The 18,433-nt window shown below is 43.0% G+C and overlaps 1 protein-coding gene across 2 annotated transcripts; it reads left to right on the top strand.

The window, feature by feature from the left end:
- Window positions 1-14: 14 nt before the first annotated feature.
- Window positions 15-17,346, top strand: REXO5 (RNA exonuclease 5). 2 transcript variants are annotated; one of them, XM_074919530.1, is made up of 20 exons: window positions 15-77; window positions 305-427; window positions 2,064-2,185; window positions 3,065-3,191; window positions 4,048-4,132; window positions 6,691-6,840; window positions 6,973-7,061; window positions 7,865-7,980; window positions 8,784-8,922; window positions 9,490-9,584; window positions 10,416-10,518; window positions 11,123-11,259; window positions 11,572-11,680; window positions 12,014-12,124; window positions 12,248-12,385; window positions 12,810-12,902; window positions 13,416-13,635; window positions 14,151-14,344; window positions 14,944-15,053; window positions 17,131-17,346. In XM_074919530.1, exons 2-20 carry the CDS (start codon window positions 308-310, stop codon window positions 17,198-17,200), a joined length of 2,328 nt encoding a protein of 775 aa, XP_074775631.1. In that variant the 5' UTR covers window positions 15-77; window positions 305-307; the 3' UTR covers window positions 17,201-17,346. The 2 variants fall into 2 exon arrangements, with proteins under 2 accessions (XP_074775631.1, XP_074775632.1); XM_074919531.1 differs by lacking the exons at window positions 15-77; window positions 305-427; window positions 2,064-2,185; window positions 3,065-3,191; window positions 4,048-4,132 and adding an exon at window positions 4,578-4,760.
- Window positions 17,347-18,433: the final 1,087 nt, after the last annotated feature.

Raw genomic sequence — 18,433 nt, 5'->3', positions numbered from 1 at the left:
TGCCCGCAGGCAGGCGCAGGTAGCCGCGTGCCGAGACCGCGTGTTCCGCGGGGCCCGCAGAGCCCGGCGCGGCTCAGGTGGGATCCGCGGCCGAGGTCCCTCCTCGGGGCTCTGGGGGAGGGGGCGGCCGGAGATCGGCCCCACGGCGTCCGGGCTGCGGGCGATCCCTTCTCCCGGTGCTGCCTGGGGAGCCCCGGCCGTGGGCAGGCGCTAGGGCCTGTCCCGGGGGGGGGGAGTGGCTGGGGCTGCCGGGCTGTGAGGGGCCCTGGTGGCATCGCCCTGACCCCGCGGTGCTCTCCTCTAGGCCATGGCAAAGGCCGTCTGCCTTAACGGGTACAAAAGGCCCGCCGGAGCCGCTGCGGAGGCGGGGGAACGGCCGGCGGCTCGGAAGAGGAGGAAGGCGGATGGCGGCGGCCGGGGCCCAGAGGTGAGCGGCAGAGCGCGCCCGGTGCACTGCTGTGGGGACAAGGCCGCTGGCCCGCGCCTGTGCGGTATTTCTCTTTTACAGCCACGGTTTTGGTACATTTATTGCATCACACGTCGGATACTGGAAACTCAGCAAAACCGTGTTTTTCTGGCAGTCTAGGTAGGGGGTTGACTAAAGATAATGCCAAATGGCTTAGGTTCTGCTCCAAAAAATATGGAAATGAACTCATTTTGGGTGTTAGGCATTTCTATTTAAGGAATTTTGTTAAAAAATAAATACACTCTCCTCTTTCCTAATACACTTTTTCCTAAACAAAGTAGATCTTGAAAGGAGCATTGTATCCACTCAGCACATTCACAACCGAAGGATGCAAATTATCCCAAAGTTTCAACCTCATGGTAACACTTTACTCAGCCGGGTTACAGCTTCTTTAGTGCCCCGTGTGGGACGAGAGTAAGCGTGTCAGACCTGTGAGATCAGTCTTATTTGTACCTGATTAGAGACTGACGTTCCTGCAGTTGGCAGGTAGCCTTTGCTTGGTGAAACAAAACTTCTACTGTTTGGTTGGGGGGTTTTTTGCAGACCTCTAATTAGGCTGTATTGAAAACAACGGTGTCATTTGTCTAACTTAGCATGAGAGATGAGGGACTAGCAATTACACCACCCTGTGTTACTATTATTATTACCAGATGATTCTTAACCACTTGAACCTGAAAGGTTGTCGCCTCTATTTAGCTTTCTTACCCAATGACAAATGGCTTTAAAAGTGCACCAGCTCAGTCCCATGTGGGCAGGCTCTGTCAAAAATTATGAGCCCAAGGCTTGTTAGCATGGTGGGGAAAACACAGATTCTGGTAGTTGTTTATCTTGTGGGATTTGATGTTCTGTAGTGTTCTGTGGCCTTTTTTCTCTTCCCCTATATGTCGTGATGTCTTTTCATCACATAAAGAGCGTCTTTAAAATTTCTACAGCTGAAAAGTGCTCATTGGAACAGCCCATATGGTCAGTGGAGGTCTCCAAAATCATGCGTTTACTTGCTGATTAGCTTTTAGGAGAATCTGTGCATTTAGGCTTAAAGAACTATTGTGTTGAACTGTGTGGCGCAGTCTCTACTCCATCTCATCTTCTTCATGCTTGCTTTCTGCAGTTTTGGATTTTACTGAAACAATTTTTTTCCTGTAGGGGTCAGCAAATCCATCTGCCAAAACAGATCACATAATGTAAATGAAGTAAATGGCTTTTAGCAAAACCTTGCATGAAGCAACAACATGTAACACTTACATAAATGCCTAAAGCCTCTACATCAGCAAGTGGGTGAATGGGTTGAGAGAGCAGAACATAGTGTTTGCAAATCAAATAGCTTTGTCTCCTTACTACATACATCTATTTACATTAATCTTTATTGAATAAATCTTTGAAGTTAGAGTACCTAGGTTACTGAAATATTGATAGTAAATTTAATATTAAAGTGTAATTTGAAAGGAAACTTGCCTATAATGAGTGGAAAAGTTGTTTTAAATGTAGTTGATTGTATTCAAATGTAAATAGTTTCCTTTTACCATATAATTCACTTCATTTTCCATGAAGTTGTGTGATTACATAAAACCTTTCTTTACTAGCATTTCCCTTTCTACAGGAAAAGTCATCTCGTTTGTCAGCAGCTTTATTTGGTGAGGACTGCGAAATCAACCACGATCAGCTCTATGAGTTGTTAAAGTATGCAGCTTTGGGAAACTGCCACAATGCAACACAGCCCAGGTATAACACATTCATATCCAGGAATCAACCCTGTCTTGTGCCCTCATGTGTTGTGAAAACATACCTAAAGGCATATTGGCCATGCTGGTTTTGGAATCCTTGCAACGCAGTTGCCATAATGGCAGCCTGTATTATGTAGATACTACTGTTGTTAGACTTGGCCAGAGACCAGAATTCCCTTTCTGACAAAAATTCTACCCTTTCATAGTTTTGTTTCATGCAGCTTTCAAAAACTAAACAATTTTGTGGCAATGAAGAAGTTTCACACACTGAGAAATGAAATACCATGTTAATAATATGATACAAAAAATATTAACACATTTCATGATAGACATAGTTGACACAGACTAGAGTCTATTCTGGAGTGTTTGGGGAAAAACATTTTAGTCACTTTGCCCTGTTTCAGGGAAGCTTCTCAGCAATGGAAGAGAAAGGCTGAGGAGGGTATATAACCTCAGATGGCAAAAATATGGTGAAATATAACACAAGTTGAGGCAAAAATAATCCCACTTTAGATTTTTAGTAGTGAATAGAAAATGATTTTGTGATAATTATTTTATGCATTCATTCACTAGACTACATCACTACAGCTGAAGTTACTTGTCTGTTCACATTCTGATGCACATTAATAAGATATAACTGTCTTGAAGTGGTACTGCAGCAAAATTTTGCTATAACTCATTCTTTCTCTGTCTCCTATATTCTGGTGCTTCCAGGATTATGTGGCTGTTTGAGATAAGGTATAAAGCCTCTTCTCATTGAAGTCGTTTGGCACTTTGCCATTCACTGACTTAAAAACTGGGCTGGTTCCAAGTTTGTTTTTAAGAGTGCTTGATAATTGTTTTGCTTTGATTTTTTTTTTTTTTTTTTTAACTGCAGCTGGTGCCGTATTTATCACCAAAGCCACCTGGCTGGGGTTGTGGTTATTGTTCTACATGAAACGAGCCAACTCCATTTCTACAAATTCTATTTGCAGTTCAAACACCTCAGAAAAGTGTTCCGGCATGTAAGTTCCCAACCTGTATTGCTGTCTTCTAAACTTTTTCCAATCCTGAAACCATGTCCCAAGGATTAATCGCTGCAGTGAAATCACTGCCTTTTCCAGTAGGAAGTGGCCATCTTTGACTCTCAAAGCAAGCTAATGAGAGGATCTATTTGTAGCCATTGTCAGCTCAGAACAAAGGCCAAGGCTTTGATATTAGAAACAACTTTTCGGGACTTACATCTTTGAAGCCTTACCAGGTGAAACGTGTATTGATGTTTCAGACCTCTGACTGTTACGCTTCCTGCATCTTCAGGATGCCAATGAAATTAAAAAATATCACAGTTAATTTGGAATTTACGCTGAGTGAGGAGACACTCAGTAGAGTTATGCTATTTCCATTGGTTGAAAAATCTCACTTGTACTATTTGCACTTTATGTCAAGTTTCTCCCATTTTCCAAAGGGATTATTAAAATAATTATCTGAGTTACAAGCAAAATTTTTGAAGAAAGAAAGTAGCACTTTGATTCAGACTTCTAGACTTTGATTCTTCTTGAACTGCAGCAAATGCAAATCACAACTTAACTAGAAAGTCTGGAATGTACTTTAGTTTCTGTCAAAGAAAGTCTTGAGATTTGCCTTCTTGAGCATATCAGACAAGGCAAATCTGTCCCTTAGTACAAAGAATCCTGTATCGTATGTCATTAAAATGTGTTGGGTTTGTGTTGGGGTTTTTTTCTTCCTTAGGTAAACACCAAACATATTTCCACTACTTCTTTATCCATCTTGCTAAATTTGGCTGGTTTGGGGATCAAGAAACATCTCATTTGCTTGATATTTCTGCCTCTGTTTCAAAGTCTCTAACACCTCTTTTTTCAGAGATTCACATTATCATCTTCCACTAACTTCCTAGCCAGCCTGTACGGAGAAGGAGCAAACCTGAAACCTCAAAACACCGCACAAGGTATCTGGTTTTGCATCATCTCTTTGAATCATAGTGATTTGCTTTTAACAGTAATTTATGCCTTTGCCTCCTGTGCAGTCCCAGCATGCTGCTATGGTAAACTTGTTTACAAAGGAAAACAGACAGTGGCTTAAACTATGAGACTAGTTACCCTGACTAGTTCAGTAACTCTGTTGGGCTTACTCAACCAAGTAAGTGCAAAATGCAGAGAGTTTTTAACATGTTTAATCTAAAATTCTGATGTTTCATTACCTATTTTGTGATTATTCTAAAATGTATCTAATAAAAGATACAGAGATATAAATTCAATTCAAGCTAAGTAGTTACTCATTTCTTCTTAGTTTTCTTTGTTATACTGAGCAGCAAATCAAGGTAAAGAACAGATGTGTTGATGACTGATTTCCTATTTTTACACTCTTTATAGAGGTGATTGTAATCCAACAGGCTTGTACAAAACCTGCAAGAGACTACAATGCGAACTTCACTGAAATTGTTAGAAGTGTAACAAAGAATCTTGAATTCAGGTCCTAAATGGGAGAATGAACAGCTGTTGCGTTCAGTGTATTGACAAAGTCCTCTAGCATCCTGACTGTAAACCTACTGCACAGTCACAGACCTGAGATGTCAGGTATATTTTTCTTTTAAGTGCAATCTGCAGAGAATCACCTACAAGATAATTTAACTTGATACAGTTGTGGATTCTGGTGTTGTTCAGTGCTTGCTTCTTGGTGAGCTACACTTAGAGCACATTTTCTCTTGATAACACTTACAAGAAAGAATTTCACAGAGAAGGTATTAAAAAAGGTAACTTCTTTTACAGCTTACATGAAGTAACAGATGATTATGTTGTCATGCTTACGAGGCAAGTTTGTTCTCTCTGTTTCTGAAAGGAATGTGAGGCAGAGACTTGTGATGTAACGTGCTTCTGAATAAGCCAGCAGTGTCAGTAGCTGATCTGGGAAAAGATTCAAGTATCCTGAATATCAAGTATATATTATATAGATATGATATATACACTGTATACATTATATATGGTATTGTGTATTATACGATTATGTATATATAATCATAGAATGGTTTGGGTTAGAAGGGACCTTAAAGATCATCCTGTCCCAACCCCCCTGCCATGGGCAGGGACACCTTCCACTAGCCCAGGCTGCCCAAAGCCCCGTCCAACCTGGCCTTGAACACTGCCAGGGAGGGGGCAGCCACAGTTTCTCTGGGCAACCTGTGCCAGGGCCTCACCACCCTCACCGTAAAGAAATTCTTCCTTATATCTAATCTAAATCTGCCCTCTTTCAGTTTAAAACTGCTACTCCTTGTCCTGTCCCTACACTTCCTGGTCAAGAGTCCTTCCTCACCTTTCCTGTAGCCCCTTTAAGTACTGGGAGGCTGCTCTAAGGTCTCCCTGGAGCCTTCTCCAGGCTGAACACCCCCAACTCTCTCAGCCTGTCCTCATATGGGAGGTCCTCTTGAGCAGGTCCTGTCCTTCTTACACTTGGGGCCCCAGAGCTGAACACAACACTGCAGGGGGGGACTCACAGAGTGGGAGAATCCCCCCCCTCACCCTGCTGCCCACACTGCTCTGGGTGCAGCCCAGGACAGGGTTGGCTTTCTGGGCTGTGAGCACACATTGCTGGCTCACAGTCAGTTTTCCATCCACTGACACCCCCAAGTCCTTCTCCTTGGGGCTGCTCTTAATCTGCTCATCACCCAGCCTGTGTCTGTGCTTGGGATTGCCCTGACCCACGGGCAGGACCTTGCCCTTGGCCTTGTTGAACTCCCTGAGGTTTGCTCAGGCCACCTCTGCAGCCTGTCCAGTCCCTCTGGATGGCACATCCCTTCCCTCCAGCGTGTCCCCGCACCACACAGCTCGGTGTGTTGGTGAACTTGCTGAGGGTGCCTCCATCCCACTGTCCATGTCATTAACAAAGATGTTAAACAGCGCCGGTCCCAACCCCGACCCCTGAGGACGCCCCTTGTCGCTGCTCTGCACTTGGATATGGAGCCATTGGCCACAACTCTTTGAGTGCGACCACCCAGCCAATTCCTTACCCACCGAGTGGTCCATCCATCAAATCCCTGTCTCCAGTTTAGAGACAAGGATGTTGTGTGGGACAGTGTCAGATGCTTTGCACAAGTCCAGGTAGATGATGTCAGTTCCTCTTCCCTTATCCATCAATGCTGTAACCCCATTGTAGAAGGCCACCAAATTTGTCAGGAATGATTTACCCTTATTGAAGACATGTTGGCTGTCACCAGTCACCTTCTACTTCTCTCCTATAATGTATATATGAGATATAAACTGGAGATGCATATATATATATATGTGTAAAATGGAGAGAAATAAAAATAAACTGGAGATAGACAGCTAGATAGACAGACTGATTCTTCCGTCCTTCCTTCCTTTCCCCTTTCCTCCCCAGCTTCCAGTTTATTGTTCCAGGTAGTGTTTTCCTTTGAAGTGGTGTAGCCTCTTAGCATGCATACTAATGCAGAAAGCTGACTGCAAGTAGGGAGTGCTATCAGAGCTTGACAGATGCCTCTGTATTTTGCAGGTTTGAATTCCACTAGCAGTGAATGTGTCCCTAAAAGCTCAAAATTGCAATGTGATCCCATCCTTCGGAAATATGGAGAAAAAAAACGAGGCCTTACTAGCTACACTCTAACTTTAGAAGAGCAAGAAAAAAATGACTATCCCATAAAAGGTCAGGTTTTGCAGGCTTTTGTTTGATTGTTTTGATTTTTTTTTTATTTTGACAGTTTGGTCATATAAGATATACTATGAGTTTTAGAAGAGAGAGGTCTGTTTCTTATTCATGAGTATCTTTTCATTCTAGGCTCCCCTGGATGTAAGGGATATATATATACAGAGTGTGATCAGCAGAGGACAGACAGCAGCCCCCTCTTTGGTCTGGATTGTGAAATGGTAAAAATAAATGTGTGTGGCCTTACAAAACATAGTCAAGCAACCAAACTCCTACCAGCTATTCCAAAGTGAGCCAAGCACCCTGTGTATTTGCTAAACCACTTCTGATACATTGATAGATGCTGCCAGTCCCTTCATGGACAGTACCAGTGCTAATGCAGCCATGGGAAGGACTCAGGAAGTGGTTCTGGCAACAAGACAGAAATATTATCTTGAGCCGTGCAGCAGGGCTCAGTTCTGCGTTGGCTGTCAGAGCAGCAGCTGGATCTGCCAGGCTCATCAGCAGTGCTGCGGTACCCCCTGAGACTGCTGTGGAATTCCTCCTCCCAGCCCTCCCCAAGATTTGGGAAAGGAAAGATACTTCCCTATCACGCATCTTCCCTTTAGCCATCACAGTTCTGTCAGCATGCTGGGGTGAAGATTCCTCCTTTAGTGCAGTTTTGACCTTGCAGCGATGCCTGTTTGGCATCAGCGTTGAGTAACTAACGATACAACCTGGACTCTGCTTTTAAATTGTACATCTCTGGAAGATGCTCTCAGTGACAGCTCTGCAGTGCAGAGCACAGACTGATTCTGTGAAATCAGCACTTCTTTATAATGGTTTTCTTTGTGTTGTGCTTGTCTGTGTGTTTGCTGTGCTTATGGTGGGCATTTAACAATTAAAATTAAGCATGCTACATCATAAAACAACTAGCTGTGAGTGGTAGAGCTCGTAACCCAGTAGCGGTGCTGGCTGTTAGCTAGGGTTTTTTGAGTGACAACATCATGCTGATTGAACAACTGCCTCTGTTTCTTCCTGACAGTGCCTGACTGAAAAAGGGAATGAAGTCACTCGTGTCTCTTTGGTGGATGCACAGGGTCAATGCCTCTTGAATGAACTAGTCAAACCTGAAAGCACAGTAGTAAACTACCGCACCAGGTGACTTGCATATAAATTTCTTATCTCTTTGTCTTTAAGAGCTGCAACCCCTTCACATTAAGCCTGTTACACAGGACCTTTCAGTTTGGTTTGCACAGATGCCTACTGCATTTAATTTGGTGTTGAGAATACAGTTCTTGCTATGTGATTAGAATAACCAACATTACACACACACTCTCTTAGTGCCTGTGTGGCTACTAGGTAGAAGCATTGCCATTCTGCAGTGTTCTAGGAAAAGTTCTGTTACAAATTAATGATACACAGTACAAGTGACTCTTTACTGCTGGCTATAAAATAAGATGGAGGATAAGAGTAGAGGACTGCAGTCTGCATCTCCCTGCTCCATAGCTAAGGTTGCCCATCTGTAAAAAATGAGTAGAGCAGCTCGTTAGTTTGTACAGACCTCTAGGGCTGCGCTTGGTAGCAGGCAAAATTGAAGCCTTGTCTGCTCCAAAACTTTGCCTGGCTTTATCCAGGAGGTGACATGACAATCCCCTTAGGTGCTTGGAATCATCTCCTTCCACCATCAGTCTTGCAGTATTTTGTTACCTGTGCTCTGATTCTGAGAACTGCATCACTGAAGAGTAAATTATACTTGAGAGAAAAATGTTTGAAACATGTTGTAGCTTATAGCAGTTTAATATACCTGCAGTATATCCTCTTATGTTGGAACAGAAAGCAGTAAATAGCTTTCTGTCATGAGTTACACTGACTTCGTATTATACTTGCCCTTCTTGTAATATTCTGCAGTAGGCACTGTCACTGATGTATTGCTTTTACCTCATCCAACTTTTGTTGTGAAGATTCTCAGGAATCACAAAGAAAATGCTTCTTCCAGTGAAAACAAGACTGCCAGACATCCAAACCAGACTTAAAAAAATGCTTCCCCATGATGCAGTATTGGTGGGTCATTCTCTGAATGCTGACCTTCAGGCTTTGGAAGTGAGTATGCTTTTAAGAGTCTTTTTCCCATCCCTGTGATAGTCATTTCAGACCCCGAAACTCTAAACAATTCCTTTTTTATTAGTGATCACTTGCTAATTTATTATGAATAGCCTTATGTCTGTAAGAATTTAAAAGGGAAAGACTTATGTCTATAAAACTTGCAAGGAGCTGTTCAGAACCCAAAAGGAAGGGAGGAGTCTGTCCAGACATAGATACAGTTGCACCAGATGCTTTACCTCTCTGCTTCATCCAGATGCTTCTGATAGCTCTGTCACAGGAAGAACTGAAGTCCTTCCTGTATTTAATTTAACCAACCTAAAATGCTTGAATCATAATTTATCTTTCTAATCCATCTAGATCTTCCCAACAGAGTGTTAGAAAGGAGAGCTGGGGTTGTTTCATTATTCCTATCGGCTCTCTTGTTGTGGACCAGTTATACATCAGTGAGAAACTGGCAACTGAAATGAAAAGGCAGGGGCACAGATAACAATTGGGCAGAGTTACTGCCCAATTCAAAATGACTGCTGTTCTTAAATTAAACTGGTGATGTTTTCTCTCCTCCAGATGATCCACCCCAGTGTTATTGATACTTCACTGCTTTTTGCCAGAAATGAAGGTCGAAGATTTAAGTTAAAATTTCTAGCCAAAGCTGTTTTAGGGTAAGATTATTAAGGTATTGTCACGGGAAATATTAGAAACTGTCAGGTGGATCATAGGGTGTTGCTCCTCCACTAGTAGCATCAGAATTTATTTATTTTTTCACTAAAATTTAAAAGAAAGGAGCAGGCTGTGCAAATAGACACAGTAAAGAAGAATTTACTGCCTGCTTGAAACATCAGGCAGCATAATAAATTGACTTGTCTTTGAGGAAGCAGGGCTGCTGTGACCCAACCAGATTTGAGTCCTAGCAAAACTAGCTTTTCCGTGTGTCTGTAGCAGTACCAGTGTATTGAATTGTAGAGCAACAAAGACACTGGCTCACGCAAAGGAGATCTGTTACAGTTAGCAGGAAAGAAAGGCTAATGTATGAAAGTATGATTTACTGACTTAAATCATATTCCTCAGTGTACTAGCTACCACTGGATAGTATGTCTTAGTGGTACAGTTCTCACCATTCACACAGTGAATATTAATAGTCTTGCAGCACCAAACTTCACTGAGTTGGAGGTTGCTTCCCTGTCTGTGCAAATTGTAACTTGGGTCATCGGTCAAGGAAGAAATAAGATTAAAAATAGTCAGGCATCAGGGTACTGAGTATTAGCACTGCTTCTGTCAAACCCAGTAAACAGTGTTTTGCTCAATGTTGCAGAAACATTTCTTGCAGTAACTTTTGGGAATATTTCACAAGAACGCTGCTGCACAGAACTGAAATCCTTTTTGGAGAGGAGAAGGCTATTTGGCTCGAAAAGGACCCAGTTTAGAAAAGACAGGATGTTGATCAGTTTGGAAAAACAGATAACCTGCCTGTACACCTAATTTTGATGCCTTAGGAAGGAGATTCAGTGTGAACAGAAGCTTGGGCATGATCCTGCAGAAGATGCTAGAGCTGCTTTGGAATTGGCTCAATTCTTTATTGAGCAAGGACCAGCAAAGGTAGCTATATCTAATTAAGATTTCTGTCCTTAATCACAGAATGTACAAGTTGTGCTTATGAAAGAAAAAAAAATTCCTGCCCATCCTTTTGTTGATTTAAAAGAGAAAATGGAGCTGTGATAGAGGTCTCAATTTTGACAGCTTGTTACTTTTAGCATATATCCAGGTATCTTAATGACCTGAGCACTACCAGTGTTTCAGTACTCGACCACTGACATGAATCAGCATTGCTGCTGATCTTGAAGAGGGGCATTGGGTAAAGGAGGATTGAGAGGCATCCAGCCTACAGGAATGCCCATCATTTTTCCAGATGAAAGAAGTGAGAGACCTTGTGTGTTATGGTAGTGATTCAGCTGGTTTGATGAGTCTCTTGCTTCTGTCGTTGATTTCTGAGAGAACTTTTTTGGAGATGATTGCTGGTTGGTGTTATGAGTGCTGCATGCGTGAAAACGACAACAGAAAATAATAAGGCAAGAAAATAATGCCTGTGTTTCTTCACTACTGTGGAGCGTGCCTAGGTGACTCATAGAGAAAGCACATGCTTTTTGGTTAGCTACAATTAGCTGAGATGAAAGCCAACTACTAATCTTTTTCCTTCCCCAAGGTAGCAGAACTAAACTTGGAGATGCTTCTGACGGCTGAAAAACTGGCTGAGGTCTCACAGAACAAAACTGTGTTACAGCCACGACAGCGCAGGGTCCAGAAACAATTGAATGAGCCTCCATGTTCATCCAAACCATGGTAATAAGATTCTCAAATATGCATGTTTTTCCTTCAGTTGAATCCCAGTAAAATCAAAGAAGTGCATTATGTTTTTCAGAAGCCATCAGGATCTTTATAGAGACACAAATAATTGTAGCATAGCACTGAAAAACTTTCAGAAGTTGCATCTTGGATGTCACAAAGCATTTTCTAGGCTTCTTTTGATGTTGAGGACAAGAATACTTTTTTAATATCAACTGTGTAATTTTTTATATGACACGCACATCTTCAAACCTTTTAATTCACCATATTGATAAGTACAGTGATTCACAGCTTTCTTCCCTCTGCTAGTTTTTTAGACTGCTTGCAGATGACTGGCCAGAAACCCCTCCTTTTGGGCAGACAGGAACTAGACTCTTCTGGCCTGTGTCAGAGTAACCTGAGCACCTCAAACAAACAGGTGAATGGACTTAGAGTGGGTTGGTCTAAGGAAGCATCAAAGTAATTCAGAGTTCTTCTTGTTCTGGGGGTGGGTAGATGAGTCCTATTTTAAAAAGCTGACTGACAATACTGTTAGCAATAGTGTTAATACCAGGTTAGCTAAATCCATTTTAACATTTCGGAAATAAGCTTTGATCCTCTACATCCTCTTATGACTCACTAAAGAATTATTTCTGCCTGAGGGCTTCCTTGACAATAATGAAAATTACAGTTGGGAATTAAGTTCAATAGCTTTGTTTCTGATCCTTTGCAGTACAACTGTCTTGAGTCTTGTATACTCTTTTCCCTCCAGATTCTTCAGAGAGCCTTAGAAGATGTTCCCTTGTCCACATTCAGTATCATTCAGTTCAGTTTGGGTCCAGAGTATGTTGCATCTCACCTTCTTGCTGGACTTTGTGAAAAGGTACTCTTTTTTTGAGAATAGTCTTCATTGCTGAGCTTGGAAAGAGATGTTACTTATCTGGAGGCACCACATAGTTAGTTCCTTTGCTTTGTGAAGTTCCTTCTCTCATCTGTGTTCCTACAGGTGAGAAGCAAGCTGACTGACATGCTGACAATTTATGCAGGTCCTTTTGAAAAAAGCTTTTGCCTGAAGTCTGTGAAAAAAGAATTTGGGAGGTGTGGACCAATCCAATCTCTTACAGTGGTAACTGAAACCTACCAGGTGAGGAGCTCTCAAAGCATTAAGCTTGCTGACAGGCATGGAAGGCTCAAGTAATCTCATGGAAAGATAAGGATTAGAACCACTGAAATACCCGTTATTCTGTCTGGGGGTTTTTTTGGGTCATTTAGTCATCAGCTACAGCTCCACACAATGACAAGAATAAACACAGCTCCTGTGGTTTATCTGTGCTGTTCAAGCTAGAGGACTTTGAGCATTGTAGCAGCTGAGATGCTTTTTGTCCCTCTCAAGAGAACTGATACACTAAGGCCTTTAATGACAAAAAAAAAAAAAAAAAAAAGGTATTGACGGTTGGTTTTAACAGCTTCAGACAAAAAACAACTCTACTGAGACCTGACGTTTAAAAAAAGGGAGGGGTAGTGTGTCTTATTGATAAGCCTGAAGTATCTTATCATTCTGTTTCAAGCCCTATGTCTGTATCCAATACGAGGTGCTGGAAGCTGCCCAGCTTGCTGTGGAAAGCCTGAATGGAGCTGAGGTAGCAGGATCCTGCATTAAGGTAAACAATGCAAATAGCAAAAGCCCAAGCTGAGCACAGGAACAGCATTCAGCATGTCTCTTTTGACATGTGACGTGTACTCACAGCACAGTGTCTGGGTAAATGCTGGCTGGTTGTGCTGTTACCATCTCCCTGTCCATGGACAATTTAGGGGCACTGGCAGAAGGGAAATGGATGGTTATAGCCTGTTTATTTTCTCTTTCTGCCTGTCAGCAGAAGGGGGTTAGAAAGCATTCTGACCTCCAGCTGCAGCTTTAAAAGGAACAGCCAAGTAACAGTGTGTTAAAATGCCATATACAAAGTATGGGGTTCTTAATTTTAAAGTGTTTCTGCATTACAAACATGATCTCTCTTCCTTTTTCATGACTAATTAAGTTAGCCTTCATTAGTCATATTTTTTTCCGCAGAAGGAAAATAGCTTGTCAAGTTTTAGTAGTGGGAGAAAATGATTTAAAATAGAAACATGGAACATGGAGCTGCTTGGGCTGACATTTTATGCTGAATTCACCCCAGGTCCAGAGACCTGTCACTGCAGCAATGCTGGACTGTGATGTTTTGATAAAGGAATTAGAACTGGATGTAGAAAACGAAGGTGTGATTTATGTGGCGGGTCTAAAGAAGTCATTAACAGAAGCAGACTTGCAAGAAGAATTCAGCCAGTTGCAAGACCTGGAAACATTGTTCCTGCCAAAGGACCTCCAGAGTGGAAAGTGCAGGAACTGCTGTTTCCTCAGTAAGTAGCTTCACTTAGTCTGCTTATTTCCTTCAAATAAGCTCATTCAGCAACCCTTGGGACTTTGTACCGACACAGCAAGAGCTGCTGAAATTCATGTGTGCTCAAAGTGATGGTATTTAAAATACTCCAGTGAAACCGTGTATTGTTTGGAGCAGCAGTACAGCTGAGTATTTAAAATTTAAAAAAAAAAATACCTGCTTATATAATCTTTACTTAGAAAAGTTCTGGGATAGTTCATTGACTCCAGTACCTCAACATGAGGGCTGGCTACTGTGCAATTTCAGACAGATAAGTAATTGCCTCCAAAAATGTGACAGCTGGATGAGTGCTGCTGCAGTTAACTGGCATTTCTATAGTCTGGTGTTTAGCTGTAGCAAAATGAGGATCTGCTTGCTGCAGGGATTTCAGTTTCTCGTCTCCCTGCTCCACACTTCTAGCTCTGCCCTGTAAGTGCCAAGAACAGGGCAGCAACATCACTGCTAAAGCATGTTCCCCTTCTCTTTGTGTTTCAGAATTCCAGAAATCACAAAGTGCTGTGGATGCCCTCAAAGTTATAAATGGATGGACTGTGAAGGGCAGTAAACTAAGAAGTAGAAATGCTCTTGCTTCAGGTCACCTCTGGAGATGGATTTGGCAAATGAATCACAGCAATGAGAAGCAAGGAGGAAACATCTTATGTGAGAAAATGGAGCAACCATCTGACTCTGTGAGTTTAAGGCAATGCTGATGGTTCTGCAGTTAGTGAGGAGGTGCCGCCCTGGGAACCAGGAGGGATAACTTTGAGCAGACTTAGGTGCAGAGCTGCGTCTGACAGGTGGTCCTGGAGCAGAGAGGCTGCCGAGGAGCAGTTCCCACAAGGCAGTTGGAGAGATAACATGCAAGACAATGGGATGTTTGCAGAGTGCTATATAACCTTAAAACCAGCACAGCTGCTCAGGGCAGTGAGTGATGCTACGCAGGAACTGAAGCCTTCCACATGAGAGCAGGCAGAGCAGTATTCAGGTGTAGCGAGTGGAATGGGAGTCAGAGGGAGAAGTGACAAGTTGTGTAGCCATACAGGAAAGAACAGCTCCAGTTGCAGCTCTCAGTTTTACTGGAGGAAGCTGCAGTGCCATCTGAGTAGGGCATATGTTTCTCCCTGCTGCTGAGCCACTGCGCTGCCAAATGCCAGCCAGTAACCACTGCTGTCCTCACCTGTTTGATCCCTGACACTGCCCGAGGGTCTCACCACGCACACTTCCAAGTGTGATTGCTACAGATCTGCAGATGAATTGAGGATTTTAATGCTTATGTTCTGTTATGCAGGAGCAGGATCTAAGGAAAGAAGTGAAGAAGTTAGACCACCATATCAAAAAGCTGTATAGAAGCCTGCAGGATAACACGCTGTGCGTTGTTCTCTTTCCTGGAGTGAACAGGTAAATTGCCACCTATTTTGCAAAGAGCCAAGGAAAATACATAGCCAAATATTTCTATCTTAATCTATTAAAAATTAAAACCCTGCCTAAGGAAGTGAAAGCCTGAGAGAAGGCCTAAGAAGCTGTTGTACTTAGTCTGACTTTCACGTTAGGCCAATAAAACCTGAACTGTAAGCTCTGCCCATAAGCCATGCCTGATCCAGAACAAGCACAAGTGCTGACACCCCTTCTGTAGCTGATGGTCCAGATTAGCAAGGCTGAAGTACACAGTGTTGATTAATTATACAGGTCTTCTCAGTTCACCTGCCTTCCCTTGTTGGATGTTTCATCCCTATTGACAGTGAGGTAAGTTTTATGTGGCCATGAGAAAATCGAGCAGTTTCCACAGCAGCCAGTTTTTTGGGTGGTTTTGGTGGGTTTTTGTTTTTTAAAACCACCAAACTGCTGCAGTCAAGGCATCTACCAGTTGTTGTCTTGTAGCAGCCTGATATATGTGCTTTGGCCACAGCTGTTCAGGGAGACAGTTCATGCCCTCATTCTTACATGAGGGACACAACTGGGAAAAAAGAACACTTTCACCAACAAGGCCTTAAGCTTTCATAGGAAAGGGCAACTCCTAGAGTTGAGTTGGGCTTCAGCACTAATACCCGGGATGCTTCCAGATGGAGTGGGCTTCCTACATTTCAGAACCTGGGTCATTCACTGCTTAATTATCAACCAGAAAGGTTAAATCTTTCCCAGACAAGGCCCTAGTTACTGAGTACATACGTACTTCAGCAGTCTTCTTTCTGTTCTCTCACTGTGTCACTGTTCAGACAGTCAAATAAAGGTCACATCTACCCTTGCTTTTCTTCACCTTCCCTTCAGCAGAAGGAGTACCGTTCCTTGTGGTGCCCCAAAACAGAAGCAAGGAGACAGAGCTGCTCAGCAGCATCTCTTCTGCCCGGTTAGGCAGCCAGACCAGGGTCCCCTCTCTTGCAAAGCTTTCTGAGAAGAATCATGATGCTTGTGTTATCCTCTGCACCAGACTGTCCCTAGAAGGGAGATGCATCCCAAGCCAAGAGTATATTCAGGTGTAATGCCAGTGACAAACTGTTTCAGCAAGGTTGTGCACCAAGGGCTGCTCTTGGCACGATCTGTTCTGATTATTCAGTTTCTAGTACCTTTTCAAAAAAATAATGTTTTAGGGGCTTTTTTTTAAAGATAATTTGTCTTAATATCATTAAGCTGTTTTTTTCCCCCCACATCAAAGAATAGCAGCATACAGAATGAGACAGCAACAATTCCTACCTTCTTAGAGAAGTGCTGATTGGGTGCATGACCGTGCATTTTTGCACTAGCTTGATATCAAATACTGCCTCAGTTTAAACCAGCCATGGGGAGGCCTGACCTGAGGGCTAACCTCTGCGGGCAGGTTAGCAGTACATGTGGTCCTTGGAGCATTTACTGCTTTCTTCTGGGCTGTAGCTGAGTCAGTTCTTAGATTTCTGAGCAATCATTTGCCTCTTCTCTACACGCCTGTATCACCTCAGTTACTTTGCATACTAACCTGGCAGCCCCACTGACAGGTTTGAGGAGAGGATGGCTCTGGAGTTCCAATCCACACTGTGTGTTTCTTCAGCAGATTCACTGGTCTCAACAGGTCCAAATTTACTTTTCAAGGGCCGTCTCAAACTAGCCTCACTTATACAAGCTTGTTTGTTGTCTCACATAACTAAGGGACACGAATCTCACTAGCAGGTGGATTCAGGAGTCTGCACCCACAAGGAGCCTACAGAAGCCGAAAGACTCTGGCTCACGTTGCTCAGGCCCCTGAGCGGGTTGGAAGGGAGCTCCATCCCAGGCTTGGAAGAGATTTCTTGCCAAATAAGGTTCCTGTATTGCTGTTTCCCAGAGGACTGACAGTCCAGATGAGGCTTCTTGATTAAAAAGAATGCTAAATAATTGTTGGGTGGGAAAATGATTTTTTCAATCTGCTGACCCTGAGGGTTTCAGGCTTCTCACTACTAGACCAGCAAGCTTATGTGCATCAAGGCTGCCCTGAGCAGAAATAACACACCTCTTGTTTCTATTGCAGCATGCATGGATCACAATCTGGCCTTGGTCTGATGGGAATAAAAGATGACGGAGGGAGGAGTGCTTGTTAAACTGCCAAGTTTTTAAGCAAAGTCTTTTGTTACGATACTTTTAATTACTTTAAATATTGATGGCTTTGTAAAGACCTCTTACCATAATAACAATAGGCTTTCACTCTGTATCTTTTACAAAGTCTAAAAATAAAAGCTATTCAAAACATCTTAAAACACAGACCCTTTTCCATTAACCCTTCTTGCTGTGGCAGTTTTCCTTGGCAGCGGGTGAGTTAGTCAAGTGCTCAGGGAGAGCTGGGGGCAAACCAGGGGGAGTGTTGCCTAAAGCCCATCAGTATTGGCATGCAAGGTGTAACTCAGCAAGTCCCTCATTGCCGGGGACTGGCACACCAGTGGTTGTCTTCAGTGAAACCTTGCAGGCTGTAAACCAGCAAGTCAGGTTAATGTACCTGCAGCAGCTGCTCAGCAGTTAAAAGCTATTCTGGGGAATGGTGTGGATTTCTGGAAACGTGCTGTGCCAGCTCTGAAGCAGGGTCGTTGCCTCCTTTCCGGGAAAGTGCTGTACTTAGTCCATGGAAAGGAGGAATTGGTGATTCATACTCCTTGGACAATCTCCACTTTCTCCTCCCTCCCTGACCACCCCCCCACCCCTCTCACACAAAAAAGAAGAAAAAAGAGAAGTTGCAGTGTGGCTGTGGGAGGGGCAAGGGCCATTTTAAGGAAAGCACACATCTGCACAAACTTCACACATCATCGCTGTCAGCAGGGAGCTGGAAGCACAGTTGCAACAAGATTCCGTGTGCTACCAGAAGCAGAATGAAGTGATTTGCACCCTGACAGCTTTGGACCTGTGCTTTGCAGCCATTGCCACTTAAAATAAAGGCTGCTTGAGCATCTCTTCTTAACATACAGAATTTCCAAGCACAAAGGCCTAGGAGAGCTTTTGGCACTCAGAAAAAAAAAAAAAAGAGGAAATGTTTGTTACAAGGTTTGAACATGAGTTGAAGGATTTCCTGATATGAATTAGAATAGGCTGAGATAAAGTTGAAATAGTTATTATTCCAGAAATTATTAAATACAGCTGAGAGAATATTTACACCCTCCTACTTTCCAACCCCAAGTTTGCTGTGCTGGGCTCTTGAGCAAAGAGCAGTTTATGGAGTAGAAGCTGGGAGTTGCTGCATGGAGGAGCAGGCAGAAATAAAGGCAAGGAAGAGAAAGGCAGAGGCAGCACTAGTGAGCAGGTAGTAGATGCTCACATCTGTATCATTCATACCTAAGTTTAAAGCC

This window comes from Athene noctua, chromosome 15, assembly GCF_965140245.1.
Source record: "Athene noctua chromosome 15, bAthNoc1.hap1.1, whole genome shotgun sequence".
Classification (NCBI taxonomy): domain Eukaryota; kingdom Metazoa; phylum Chordata; class Aves; order Strigiformes; family Strigidae; genus Athene; species Athene noctua.
This window is presented reverse-complemented; position numbering and strand designations above follow the sequence as displayed.